The sequence below is a fragment of the Protopterus annectens genome, chromosome 2.part0, assembly GCF_019279795.1.
Source record: "Protopterus annectens isolate FY-2018-M chromosome 2.part0, PAN1.0, whole genome shotgun sequence".
NCBI classification, from domain to species: domain Eukaryota; kingdom Metazoa; phylum Chordata; order Ceratodontiformes; family Protopteridae; genus Protopterus; species Protopterus annectens.
In genome coordinates, this window is record NC_056728.1 from 186,892,087 (window position 1) to 186,907,473 (window position 15,387).

Here is a 15,387-nt window from a genome sequence, read left to right on the forward strand (position 1 = left end):
GGCATGCCTTTAAAAGGAGGCAAGGTATGGAAATAAAACTTGTAACCTTGGTGTATGATATCCAATACCCATCTGTCTTGGGTAATCAAACTCCAATTTTCCTTGAAGAGTGCCAACCTTCCTCCCAAAGGTGCTGCCAGGCAAGAAGGATCTGGCAGCTGAAAAGGTAGGTCATTGGGCCTGTTTACGAAAGGACTGGCCCCTGCCCTCACCAAGTTTGTGCAGGTGAACTCCCTGTTCTAGGTCTGAAGGAGCTCTGAGCTCTGCCCCTACCACGCCTAGATCTACCCCTAGACTGTGAATCATAAGAAGGGTACGTCCACCCCTTAGCAGGCCAATTCCTACTAAACTGGAGGCTGAACTTGCAAAAAATCTTTAACAGCCTGCATAGACTTAGCCTTGTCTTCCATTTTCTTCAAGACTGACTCCACAGGTGAACCAAACAACACATCAGACTGCAAAGGAGCATCCAAAATCCTTGTCTTAACATGGTCAGATAAATTCTGATCCCTCAGCCAGGCGTGCCTGCGAAGAACTGACCCAGTGGCAGCCACCCTAGACGAGGCCAGTACAGCATCAAAACCACATTGTAAAGAATGCTTACCCACCTGTTCAGAGACATGTACCAAATCTTGTAATTCTTTACACTCAATGCCTTCCGCCAGAGCATCTACCTTAGACTTCAATTGAGAAAGAAGATAAGTTTTGATATTTCAACATGTGAAACTGGCAATTCAAAGCCCTCATAGCTAAGGTGGAAGAAGTATAGACTTTCTTTCCCCATCTATCCAAAGCTCTGGCCTCTTTATCTGGAGGAACCGGATTTTTTACAACAGAGGCCTCGACACCCTTAGGTCCCTGACTAACAGTTTCTGGGTCCGCCCTAGGACTCTTATAAAGATATTTATGAGCCTCAGGCACCCTGTAATACCTATCCGGTTTAACAGGAGCAGGAGGCAAAGAATCAGGATTAAGTGAAGCCTCTGCAAACACACCTTCCACAACATCCAGAACAGGTGGTAATAGCCAAAGGCCTATGCTGGGGTAAAAGCAAAAATTCCCTAAGCCTTTTCCTGGAATCAGAGAAGTCCTGACCTTCCCACTTAAAATGTTCCCTCATGGGATGAAGAGTCTCTGAAAAAGAAAAATCCTCTGGAGGAGAAGCAGAAGGAGTCGAATCATCTGCATCAGAATCAGAATAAGGAGAGTACTCCTGCAAGTCTTCAGCCGAAGACTCTGAAACATCCAAGCCTGCTCAAAACTCCCAACTCTGGTTCCACCCTAGGCCTCTTATCAGGAGGGGGCAAAGAACCTCTAATCAAAGTAATTAAATCTTCTGCCATTTTAAGCATGTGCTTCTTGGGCACAGATCCTGTTGAACTAGGAGTGACACCAACAGAAGCTAAACCTGGCCTGCCTCTGGGAGAAGCCTTGGAAACCGAAGGAGAGGGCCTAACCACCCTAGGAAGGGAGGGGAGTACAGTAACCTGAGAAGCCCCTTCAGCCTGACCTGCCTCCTGAGAGGCCACATCCTGCAAAATCAAAGTCTCCCCCTGGGACTCCAGAGAAGCCTCCGGAACCACCGTTCCACTGACGCCTCAAAGAACCGGCGTCCGCACGGACGACTCTTCTTGCCTGGGTTTAGCTGCTTTGTCTTTGCGCTTCTTGAAGAAGCGGGCGCCGGAGCATCCGACGGCATATTATAATTGCACCGCTCAAGACCAACCTGGCACAATCTAACCTTCGCTAATAGTGCGCTTATTGAACCTAGCACAAAAGCGACACCCAACAACGTCGTGCTCAGGCCCCAAACAAGGAATACACAAAGTATGATAATCCCTATGCGGTATCTGCTTCCCACAAGAAATACAGTTATTCACTTTTTCTGACATCCGGTAAACCACTGAGGCAAGAAAAACTAAAATATTCTAACGGGGTACTTAGCCAACTTTGACTCGGACTGAAACTCCGAATTCGAAAAATTTCAGAACGCCGAACGGCACTTGCAACGCTGCTTCTGCATCGGACCATGCGGCAAAAAAGACTGAGGATATGACGTCGGTCATGCGCATTTGTACCCTGACGTCCTGATGTCAGTCTTAAGCGCCGTGACCGACGTCAGCCTAATACTTTGATATTCGGGCCGACCGAGGACAGCGGACTACCCAAGTGTAAGGACTGCAGCAATGTGAGATGAAGAACATCACATACTTACACAAAAACATATGCTCACACCCACTTCCCAATCTCTTCTACACTATTTAAAGGCAGCTTACTATTACACATACATAAGGCTCCCATAACAACATCTTACACTAGAAAAATATCACTTAGAGCCAATATAGAAATACTGCACACAATTAAACATATAGTATTTATCACAGAGAGACTACTTATATCAGGAGACATACACCCAAACCCAGGGCCACAAAATACTCTACTCTCAGCCAGGCAGATATCTGACTTTCTACTCCTCAATATCAACAACAGGAGCATTTCCTACAAACTTCCTGACCTACACACATTTAACAGACTACTCCCCAGACATACTAACCATTACTAAGACGTGGCTAAAACCTAGCACCAAAAATGAAGAAATCCTCCCACCAGGATAAAATATATTAAGACTGTTTAGAGTAGGTAGGAAGGGAGGTGGGATTGCTATTCTCTTCAAAAACACACACAACATTAAACCTCTAGAAACCCACATACCTACATTTCAGAATGCCAAAACCTTCGGTTCAACCCTAAACATCAATGTTACAAAAAATATCAATATTCTCTGCTGTTACATCTCCCCAGTTAACAACTCTCCCATCATTGAAGAAATCTTACAATAGACCACTGATAACCTTCCACAATAAACCATCTTACTTGGTGACCTAAATACTGACGTTAGCCTGTAGCTCCGACAACCCCACAAACCATATTAATTTCTTTGCTTTTTCCCCAACGTATTCAAGAACCCACTAAAGTCGATAAAAGAACCCATAAACAATCTATTCTAGATTGGACACTAGTCAACTGTCCCAAACAAAACTACCAGACAGGTTGCCTACCAGATGGTCTTAGTGACCATCTCCCCACTTTCCTTCTACGTAATCATACCAATGTAGTCAAGCCCATCATTTTTAGACAAGTAAGAGATGATCGCAAACTAAATATACAAGAATGTAACAATATTCTTAAAACATAGTAACTGGAAGCCATTACTAACCCTACGCTTAGACCAAGCCATTGACTACTTAACAGTACTTTCACCAATGTCCTTACTATAGTTGCACCCATCAGGAAAAACAGAACTAAGGCAAACTATGCACCATGGCTAAGTAGGGATACTAGAGCTCTGCTAAACTTTAGAGACAAGGCTTGGAAAATATGGAAAAGGGATAATACTAGTCTAGCCAAACAAAACTACCAACATCTCAGAAACCTGGCCAAGAGACAAACCAAATATTGATAAACATAATTGTTTCCTTGGTATCCAAAATAAACATTCAAAAGATCCCCAGACGTTTTGGCATGCTATTAACTCTCTACTTAAACCAGGCAAAACTACCACTTCCGCTCCCAACTCTAATAATACTAAGGACACAGTCTCCCAATTTAATCACCACTTCACTGAATCTATCTTAACTATGTCCTCTCAACTAACTAAAAATAACCCTACATAGCCCAAACAAATGCCCCAACAACATCCCCCCTCCTTTACTCTCTTACCTGTCCCTACTTCCACAATTAAAAAACTCCTCCTGAAACTGAAACCTACCACCCTTGCCACTGACAATTTACCAACCAACTTCCTAAAAATAGCTGCTGAATCCTTGTGTTACCCTATTTCTATTCTCATCAACCGCTCAATACAGGAAGCATATATCTCTCAACTTTGGAAGGTATCATACATTATTCCACTTCATAAAGGTGGAAATTCTTATGAATATTCAAATTATCGCTCCGATCGTCATTCTATCTCCCTTATCTAAACTACTCGAGAAATGTATACACTCTCAAGTCATGCATTTCCTAAACATACACATTCTCCTTTCCCTCAAACAACATGGCTTCCAGCAACACCATAGCACAACAACTGCTCTGCTCTCCTTTACTAATCTAGTCAACCAGCACAGAAATAACAACCACTTTGTATCTGCTACATTCTTAGACCTCTCCAAAGCATTTGACATGGTCTCACATTCCATACTACTAGACACCCTAGCTTCCCTATCCTTTGCCCCTTTCACTAAAGCCAAGTTTAAAAGCTATCTGCCAGACAGGCAGCATTCTGTCCAATGGCAAGGTGCATTATATCCCCCTACTTCCAACTACCATACGTGTACAACAAGGCTCAATTTTAGGTCCACTTCTTTTCTCCATATTTACTAACAATCTCCATACCACCACATAGCAGGCCTCACTTATACAGTATGCAGATGATTCAACTCTTATCTGTGCTGCTCCATCACTAGCCACCTTTCAACAACTCACCCAGGAATCCTTTAGCTGTGTGGAAAGTTGGATCACTAAGAACCAACTAATCCTAAACCCTAACAAAACTAAACTGCTACTCTTCACCCCCTACAAAACCATGTCCACTCCTCTATCCTTCACTATCTCCTCCAATAATGGTACTATCATCTTTCCCTCTGACCACACCAAACTCCTAGGCGTAGAAATTGACAAAAAACCTACTCTTTGATGTCCATATTTCACAAACTATAAAAAAGGTCCATAAAAAATGGGAGCACTTTACAGACACAGGAAATTCCTCATAAATCAAGCACGGATTACCCTAGCCCATGCTCACCTATTGTCCACTCCAATGTATGCTGCACCAGTACTTACTCAGGTCAGAAAACGTTCCTTGCCAGACTTGAGTCATGTTATAATAAAATCGCCAAGTTTGCTAACAACTCCACCTTCAGAACCCATCACTGCCAGGCTTTAAGGGAACTACAATGGCTAGAACTTCCCTATCTACTAAGCTATCACCACCTTATCACTGCCTTCAATATTGTAAGACAACCTGACAAAACACCAGCACTTAGCCAGCTTCTCACTCACTATAAAGCAAATCATCCTCTCCACTCTACAGACAAATCACTCCTCTGTATCTCAAGGGCTAACAACGCTGCAGGTAAAGCACTATTCTCTCACACCATAGCCAGAATCTGGAATAACCTCCATGCTGCTCTGATTTCTGCCTCTACTACTACTCAGTTTAAAAACTCATTCAAATCACACTTAATATCTGGTTTTGTCCATGCATTACATAGTTGCTCTGTCTTACTACTCTATATACCTCACTTCCTATAACACCTAGTATCTGCTACAGTTTTAGGAAACATTTTACTGCTGAATGAAATTGTATTATTAGTTCGTGTTTAACTACCTTATCTATGTTTATTACTGTATAGTTATCTCTTGTTGTTTAATACTAGCTGAACTATGTTAACTTAGATTACCTCTGTATATATATTTTCTTGTTGTTGCTTATTAGCATATACTGTTTTTTTATTTTTCATATTGTGTAATTTTTATCTCACTGCGGAGCTTTTCTCCCAGGGCCTCCGCTGAAAATGGACCTGTGTCCAGTCGGACCATCCCGGTAAACAAATGTTTGTCTTTTTCGGCTTTTCCTGGTTAGGGGTCGCCACAGCGGAACTCCGGTCCGCTAATGATTGGCAGTTGATTTTTACGTATCTGCTTGCCAGGCCTGACGCGCAACCTTCCACGAAGGTATGCCCATTCACGCATGTCTCCACGCAGAAGACGCTTTAGCTGAGAATCGAACCGGACAGCGTCTTATTGTGAGGCGACCAACAACCTTTTTGCTGCAGGATTTCTTAAATGTCTCCAATAAATAAAAATAAAAATCTCTATGTTGTTGGTATGCAGAATGGTCTCCTGTGACATCCATGTGCCTTGGACCATCCGGCCCAGGAAATGCCTTGGGTGGAACATCAGGAAGGGATCTGTTTGGTTTGGAATGTTTTAAAAAGGGAATGGAATAGCCTCTGGATATGATCTTTTGCATCCAAAGATCATTTGTGATGGCTATCCAGGCTTCTGGGTGCAAGGATAAGCTCCGCCTGACGGCCTCCAGAGACAGACAGTCAGGCGGCAACTCAGGAGTGGTGAAAGGGTCTGTCTGAGAATGAATATCAAGACCCTCAATTTCGGTGGACTCCCTCTGCCAAGTGGGGAGCATCTACCATTATTATTGTTTCCCCCTCTGCTCCTGGGAGAATATTCACCTTGGGTTTACTGAAAAGGACCATGAGACTTCTTGAACCAAAATTTTTTACCACCACGCTGATTCCTGGAGAAGGATCTTTGTGGGATAGAAAACCGTATTCTGATGGCAGACAAGGTCTCGCTATGGGAGAGTGTCTCTCTGACAGTGGGCCCAAACAAAAATGATCCATCAAAGGGTACATTGATGAATAACAACTTAAAAGGTTCTGTGAAGTCACACAGCCGCATTCAGGTATGATACCCAATAGCAATGTCTGAACTGGCAGGCTCTAGAGATGCCCTCTGCAAAGTGGGAAATTAAATTCATGGACATGATAGAAAATGACTGCAGAGTGGCCATTATGGAGGGAAAGACCATCCGTTTCTCATGAGACACGGACTCTGAGGCAGAGCTAGAGAGTTCTTTGATTATATCCCTCTGTAGCCTAGTAAAATGAGAAAGATAGTTTAGCGCTCATAGGGTGAAAGTGGCCGAGGCGTAAACTCTCTTACAAAATCTGTCCATGGCCCAGGACTCCCTTTTAGGGGGATGGACAGAAGATTTCCTGAGCTAGTTCCTTTTTGGTGGCTGCTGCAACAACCATGGCATCTACCAGTAACTCCTTTGCTCCAATGTGGTCAGTCTGCTGGGGCACTAAGAATCCTATCTGCACATTTCGGAATAGATTCTACAGTGTCCAGCTCCTTGAATGGTCTGGTGGATATTAAGTCAGTAAGTGCATCAGTGTGTGTGTGTGTGTGTGGGGGGGGGGGGACGACAACCAACATGTAGATGGGTTGGACCCAAAAGGATCCAAGAACACTGTTTCCTCTTGGGTAGGGTTTTGGGTAGACCAACCACCTTTTTGCTGCAGGATTTCTTAAATGTCTCCAAAGGAGACATCCTTAGATGGAGATCTTGGGGACCCTTCTACTTCCTCGAAATTGGTGTCTTCCATGACGGATTCTTCTGGAGAATCCAGGTACCTCCTCTTGCATGTTCCATTCCGGGTTAACCTCCTCAGGAGGATGCTCCAGGGAAGTATCAGAAGAGACCTGGGGGTTCCAAGAATGGAATGGCTTGGAAACTGCTGGTCTGGCTGTCCTGGAGGTGGCAGACATGGGGTCTCAGACATAGTATCCAAGGAGGTAAGGGGTGAATCCAAAAGCACTGGAGCCAAGGATATCCTTAGTAAGGAGAGAACCCTCTTCTCCACCACCTCAAAGACGGATGAGCCTGAAGACAATAAAGACATTCTCCTAAGAGCCAAAGCTGTCAGGGTAGAAAACACTTGAGCTTCACTGACCATCTGCTCCGCAGGGGTAGTTTGAGCCAAGGTATCAAATGTTGAGGCTCTGTGGGGAAGCAATAGCTCTGAAAACTTTGCAGTTCAAGTCAACCCGCTGGAACCAATGTCAAGGCTTCAGCTTTGGACAGAAGTTCACTACCTGCTCAGACACCTCTACTCTGAGGACCTTCGGAGCTGAAGACTCTGAAGCAGAAGGTCAGATTGGACAAGGAGCAACAATCCTGAAAGGAGAAAGTCGACTCGCGAACCTGGTGGGGGACAGAGCTCGTAAACCCCCCCAAATCTGGATCTGTGTCTGAAGAAATTGTCTCATAAGCCTATTCACCTCAGATCCAGAAAGGCTATGGGAAGACCTGATGGAAGATGTGGTAGGTGGTCTAGAGAATGTTTTAGGGGATCTATCCCACAAGGGAGACCCCAAGGCAGTCTGAGTTGGTCCTGAGGAAGGAAGAGGGGCTCAGGTCCAAGGAGATGTGTCGGCAGACTTACTCGAATCAGAGGATGTTGGTTCCAATGCTCTTGGTGCCTTTTTGGGAGGCTCGCTGGATGTCGAGGCATACTTGTCTGGGGAAAGTTTCCTATGTTCCCAGACGTTCTTAGGCTTTTTGGCAGGAGTTTAACCACTGAAGAAAAAGAACCCACGGCTGCGGCTGAGGAAGGAATCCAGCCCTTCAAAATAAAAGTTTGTTGCGGTGGTCAGCCAACACGTGGGTGAAACCCCTCACAGACAGAACATGGGGTTTCTAGATGAGATAAGCTGAGACAATACACACACTCCCTGGGGGTATCAGATAAAGGAATCATAGGAAGTGCACTTTTTAAACCCTAAGGGTTTATCAGACATCTCACAATCAAAGAAAAAAAGGAAAAGGAGAAAGTCCTGCAAGAATGAACCAACAAAAGCTTTTTTTTTTTTTTTAAATATAGCAGAAGATAGGGAAAGGCGAGTAAAAGTAATAGGAGAGAACTTATCTACAAAATCTGTACTAGAAACTCTCAGCAGAGCTTGAGTGATCCAACTACAATGCTTCCTGTAGAGCAGCAAAAGAGATCTGAGGTAATCTGGGGGAATGAGGCACTGAGTAGGGGAAGAGCTCAAGCTTCAGAGTCAGATCTGACGGTCAGGTCAGAGTGCCACAGGTTGAGGAACGAATGAAAATGACATCATCAGATCAGTACATTTTTAGTACCACTTTTCTTCATCTAGAATTTCCCTTCCTCCAAGCAGAACATTAAAATGTACTTAGTGATAATAAATTCTATTATATCCCAGTAGTAACCTCTCTCTTTGTTCTCTAAGATACATTTGCTTTGTGTCAACCTAAAATTATCTATGCCACAGCAACAATAAAAAGTAAAAAGCCACAACGGGAGACTCGTTCCTGTCAATAAACAACAAAAAAATATAAACTTGATCTCCTGGACTGGAACTAGAACGGCAGTTTACAAGATTCAACTACGAATGGAAAGCAACTCCATATAACACTGTATTATAAAATAAAGCTTCTTTTATTTGAATACAGAGTAGGTGCTTTCACCATCAGGCTTCTTCAGACTACAACACTTGCACAAATCATTAGCTTTATATATTAATGTAAATTAATTAAATCAACTGACGTCTGTGTTACCTATTAACTTTTAAAGTAACGGAACACAGAAAATATCTCAGTACATAACGAGCATATACAAATAGATCAAGCCTAATCTCATTCATCATAAAAAATACATAATAGTAACCCTAACTACATACATTTGCACAAAAACATTAGTTGAATACAATCTTATATTTCTTTGTAATGCGACTACCATATATTGAGCGTATTCTAACCATGATAAAAAATCTAATATGCGTCCTAATACTCACACAAACAAAAACTAGTAGTATCTGTTAAAAATAACAATAACACAGGGAATAGCTTGATAGCAAACATAAACATACATAACGATCTAATTGCATTAATTAGTAAAATAACTAAATACTATCCCTGACTCCATACATTTACACGAAAGTTGTGATTGTAAACAATTGATTAACATTTGAGGAAGCAGGGTACAAAAACAATTCAGAAGGATGTACTCACATCAAGCCTAAATTGCTAACATTACAATAGGACCCCCTACAATTAGTAGAATTTGTAACAAAAATGAACAATTTGACACATTTTCTTAGTTTTACATCCAGTTTCTCTAGAATACATATTTCCTTTCTGGATGTTGATATCACCAGACTACAAAATGGCATGTTAAATACATCAGTCCACAGGAAAGCATGCCACAGGAACACATTATTGCATAGGGGTAGCATGCATCCCAGACACGTATTTGACAATGTTGTGAAAGGGCAGCTTATGAGAGCTTCAAGACTTAACCCATCAGATGAAGGGTTTAAGAATGAGACATCTAGCCTCAGATGTAGACTAGTTCAGGGGTGCTATAGTGAAAGGCATATTGATAGACTTACTTCAGTAGTAAATAATTTGAGGTCTTCTAGAGCACGTCCCTACTTTTCAGAGAGGGACCATAATGTAAGCTTGAGTCATTGCCCTAATTTTAATAAGTTAGTATACCAATACACTTCACTAGTGATACTGATGAGTTGAAAGTCATTATTGAAAATCGATGGGAGACACTTCTCCTGGATAGTGATATAAGTAGCATAGTAGGTGATAGAACCACGTTTTCTTATAAGAATAAAAGGAATCTTAAGAGTTACTTTGTCATCATCCATTGAATGTAAATGATTTTAGATCTAATACTGAAGTCTACAACACTATTCCATGTGAGCATTGTAACCAGTGTAAGTTTATAGATAAGAATGTTATTTTTAAACATCCTGTGACAGGTACAGAGTTTTCTTTTTGTACAAGAACAAATTATCACAGTACCAATGTGATATACCTTGCGACATGCCAACTCTGTCCAGTGTTTTACATTGGAAAAACCTGTAGACAATTTAGAGAACGTATTAGAGAGCATCTCTATCAAATACGTACAGGTTCAGACACTAATGCATTGGCAAAGCATTGTAATAGCATGGGTAGTACACACAATTTTAGTTTTCGTGTCATACAAGCTACAAGACCAAATATTAGAGGTGGAGACATGGATAGTTTCACCCAAGAGTGTGAATTACGTTGGATTATACGTTGTAGAGCTGATCAGTATCCTGGACTGAATGATAAAGTGAATCTAAAGCCAATATTAAAGAAAAGAAGACTCCCTAAACCTAAACAGGTATAGTGTTACATAACCTTTGTAGTGATAGGTAGTTTAGAACAGTTAACTTTCTGTTCCATTTATATAGCGTCCTTATTTTTATAAGGTTTTAAGGTTTTTATAGTTAAAGTGCTTGATAGTTAGTATATATGAAGTTAGTGATATATACACTTAGGGTTAGTACTCTATTGTTAGATGCAATTAGGCTTGATGTGAGTACATCCTTCTGAATTGTTTTTGTACCCTGCTTCCTCAAATGTTAATCAATTATTTACAATCACAACTTTCGTGTAAATGTATGGAGTCAGGGATAGTATTTAGTTATTTTACTAATTAATGCAATTAGATCGTTATGTATGTTTATGTTTGCTATCAAGCTATTCCCTGTGTTATTGTTATTTTTAACAGATACTACTAGTTTTTGTTTGTGTGAGTATTAGGACGCATATTAGATTTTTTATCATAGTTAGAATACGCTCAATATATGGTAGTCACATTACAAAGAAATATAAGATTGTATTCAATTAATGTTTTTGTGCAAATGTATGTAGTTAGGGTTACTATTATGTATTTTTTATGATGAATGAGATTAGGCTTGATCTATTTGTATATGCTCGTTATATACTGAGATATTTTCTGTGTTCCGTTACTTTAAAAGTTAATAGGTAACACAGACGTCAGTTGATTTAATTAATTTACATTAATATATAAAGCTAATGATTTGTGTAAGTGTTGTAGTCTGAAGAAGCCTGATGGTGAAAGCGCTTACTCTGTATTCGAATAAAAGAAGCTTTATTTTATAATTCAGTGTTATATGGAGTTACTTTCCATTCGTAGTTGAATCTTGTAAACTGCCGTTCTAGTTCCTGTCCAGGAGATCAAGTCTAAAATTATCTATGTTAACTCTCTTGGACCCATCCAAAGCTAGCTAATTTAATTATCAGCATTATAATGGAGACTGCATTAAAATGTAGTACAGGGAATTTCCATCAGAAACAAGAAGGCATGTCTACCCCTGTGCAGGTCACTGCTTAGGGCACACCTTCTAAGGCTTTTGTATCTTAAACATATCATCACATTTTAGGAAGGAAGCACTGAAGGGCAACAAAAATAACCTGAAGATGGCCTGGCCCTATGTCACAGAAGGATAAAGTGCTCCCTGTGCCCCACATGAACCAAGTTTGGTTAATGGTTTGGAAACCAGAATGGTCAAGGAAGGGAGTAAGTTGTTGATGCCGGGCCCAACATCCTTGGGGGAGGGAAGTTACTAGCTCTGCAGTATTGCTGGGTCATACTGGTACACTGGGGGAATATCAGAAAACGGCTATGGAAAGATGGGAAACAACATCCCAATGAGATGGAGACTTGCACTTAGCATAGTCAAGAGTCATTGCAGGGATACAAGCTAGGCAAGGAAAGGCAGGGGGACCAGAATGACTTGCACACTGGAACACTCATAACACCTAACTCTCACCTCTAGTGGGGGGTGGGCATGGGGTAATGGGTTCAATTCCATGCTCAGAAGAACAGACCATAGGGCATTCAACTAGCTCAGGAGGAAGGGGCAAACAGGCTGACTTATTTCAGGTAGCAGAGCAACAAATTTGGAGGTGCATTTTGCAGGCAAAAAATAACTAAATAAAGATAAGAAAAATCATTAATAAGAAAAAGTACATATGTAGTTCTTAAAGAATAGGAATGTCAGAAAAGGACACAAAACATTGCCTACTCCTTTTTGGCAAGTTCTGAATTAACTATTCATCCAGCCTACTACCACCAAGCTTTATGGCACAGAGTTCTTGGCCCCGGCAGCACCCCAAACAAGAAAGGCATAATCAGGACCCCAGGCATCAAGAAGACAGGGACAAGAGTCATCAGTTTTTGACAATTTTAAGGGAGGATACTACCAGTCTCCTGCCATTATAATTCTAACAGAGAAGGGATTTTAACTAGAGATTTGCTGGGGAATTCACTCTAGCTGGAATCACTGTTGCATGAGGCAGGGTACTCACAATGGGTCCAACATAGCAAGCACTGGACCTTCTGAACAATGCGGGGAAGGGGTGTCTCCTACAGGATAAAGCCCTCCTGTGCTCCACATGACCCAAATTTGGTTAATGGCTTGGGAACTGGAATAGTTAACAAAAACAAATGAACAAAATGCAAGAAAATAAAAAAACAAAGAAAAACTGTGTTGAGACCATGAAGAACCAGGAAATGGTGAAACCTGGTCCTGAACTCTAGGACATCAGGGACTAGGAAGAAGGAATAGGCCCAGATGAGATAAGAATTTTAAGGTCACAGAGGATAGGCAAAGGCTAAATAAATTAGCTTACCTATAAAACAGCAGTTGCACTGTGTGAGAAAGACTGAAGCATTTAAAGTAATAGTCTTGAACGTGAAATATTAAAAAGGGGTGGACAGGGGGATTATTCAGTTACTTCAGCTTTTTAAAGACACATATGAGGCTTCTATTATTCACTGTATTTTACAGAGCAACCTGCAACACTACCTGCTCCTGATCTAATCTGCCTGTATTAAAAGGTGTTAGAATTTCACCTCGACAAATTTAAGTGAGCAAGATACATACGAATGTCAAAGCAGATCACATTCAGACATGGCAAAACATGTACAGAGAGATGAAAACTGCTTAAGGCCTCACCTCCAGAAGAGCTTCCTTGTTTCTATCTGCCATTTCAGAAATTTCCTTTTTCCCCAGGAGGTAATTCTGCAATAAGAAAGAAATGCATTGTGCCATAAAGCGTTACACTTTAAAAATGCTTTAAAAATGTTTCCATATAATTTACTGCCAAAAGTTGCTTGCTCTGGGAAAAACATGTTTTCACTGTTTTCAATGGATCCTCTGAAGTTAGTCAAACCATAATATTGAATCCTGCCTAGCTGCACAACAGCTAAAGACTGCACAGAACCCTGACAAAGAAATGACTTTTCAAAGTTCTGATCATGTACACTACAGTCATGTTACCCATTTTTAAACAAGCTTAACTGCAAGTACTGTTAGTACTGCAAATATTTTTTTTTAAGAAAAAAAATGCCTGATTACCTGTGGATTTTTGAAAAGTGCATATTTCTCTATTCGTTCTATAAAAATTAATTTGTTTTGACTATCTCTTGTCCAGTTAACGAGGTTTTCTACCAAGTTTTCATGGTCTTCAAAGATTCTTTCTGCAATAGAAACATACAGACATTGTGGAATGCTGCAGTTTTAAAAAAACAGATCATCTTCTAAAGAAACTTTCAATGAACACCACTATGCATACAATCGCTACAGAGCTGCATTAAGGGTTTCATGACCTCTTCCAAATCATCTATAATATTCCATTCGGTTAAAGGTAAATCCATTATTCAGTTCCATGCTTCATTATAAACAAACAAACAGGTGGTCTTACAGTAAGAATAAAATGAAAGGAGTCTCAGTCGACAGGTAATGCAAACAAAACCTTAACTGGCAATAAAAGATTCTCAGCAGCTGTCAGGGACTGCCACCAATTCTGACACCTTAAACAATACAAAGATCATGCAGCCTACACATTTCTCTATCTGTTCTGAGATATCTGAACTTAAAGCAGCAATGAGTCTTATCCTCAGAACTACTAACAATGAAAAGTTTCAGGAGCTTTATAAAGCCCATATCACTGTGCTTCAACCTCTCAAACCAGGTAGTGGAAGAAGGGACTGTAGACACTGATGAAACTGACTCAGACAGAGATAAACAGACAAGTTCTTAAATAACTGTTTTAACTTTTCTGAGGCACCACAGCTAACTTGCTCTAGAGACAGCATTGATACTCCAGAAAGTGTGTGCAGCTCAACATACGTCAGCCAAAAATGGGGTTAAACCTGAGGGGGGGGGGGTCAAAAAAGCAGATATTAGCTAAGGAAGACCTCATTAACATGAGATGGGTCCTCCAGCACTCCTGAAATGAAATCACTGAGATAAGATTCTAAATTATCTACTGACCATTACCTCCTACATCCATTTCCAATTTCACTTTATGAAAATCAATACAGTTGATAATCTTTGTAAATATATGTTTCTCACACTTGAGATTATTGTTTCTGCCAAACACCCTTCACAGCCATGTATCTGTGATAGTATATGTACTAAGTAAAAGCTGCAAGGAATATTATATGCATATGGTATGTATATGAGATAATCCTCAGTATAATGGCAACTATGTGCATTGTATTACTGCATATACTTTATTCCAAAAAACAGACATACTTCTAGAAGTTCTCAAAGCCATTCCAATAACAAAAGCTTGTAAACATCAAGCAAAGTAGTTTAGAGAAGGGAATACAACAAAATAATTTCAAAATTGTTTTATTGCACAAAACTTCTGACAAAGGCTGCTGCTATATTTAAAACAATTAATTTCAAAGCTAACTTCATGCTTGAAAGAATTAAACTTGCCCATAAGACACCAAGAGTCAGTCACTGAATGCTACTATTGAAAAACACTGCAAAAATTGCACAATAATCATCACACAATACTCATGAATGAAACCCATGTTAAAATAATGTAACACTCTCTAGGAACTTTTCAAAACTTTTTGAAGCTCCTTTCCTTAAATGTTACACTATTATTTAAACCTTGACATTTGG

At 40.6% G+C, this 15,387-nt stretch overlaps 1 protein-coding gene across 3 annotated transcripts in view; it reads right to left on the reverse strand.

Annotated features, from left to right (window-relative positions):
- The window catches only part of RAPH1 (Ras association (RalGDS/AF-6) and pleckstrin homology domains 1), a 2,904,638-nt gene that overhangs the window by 665,409 nt on the left and 2,223,842 nt on the right, over nt 1-15,387 (reverse strand). For all 3 annotated transcript variants that reach the window (XM_044060647.1, XM_044060646.1, XM_044060645.1), the window contains 2 exons: nt 13,825-13,946; nt 13,423-13,488 (listed from right to left, as the gene is read on the reverse strand). In XM_044060647.1, the coding sequence (XP_043916582.1) occupies nt 13,423-13,488; nt 13,825-13,946 (188 nt within the window). The remainder of the gene's footprint in view (nt 1-13,422; nt 13,489-13,824; nt 13,947-15,387) is intronic.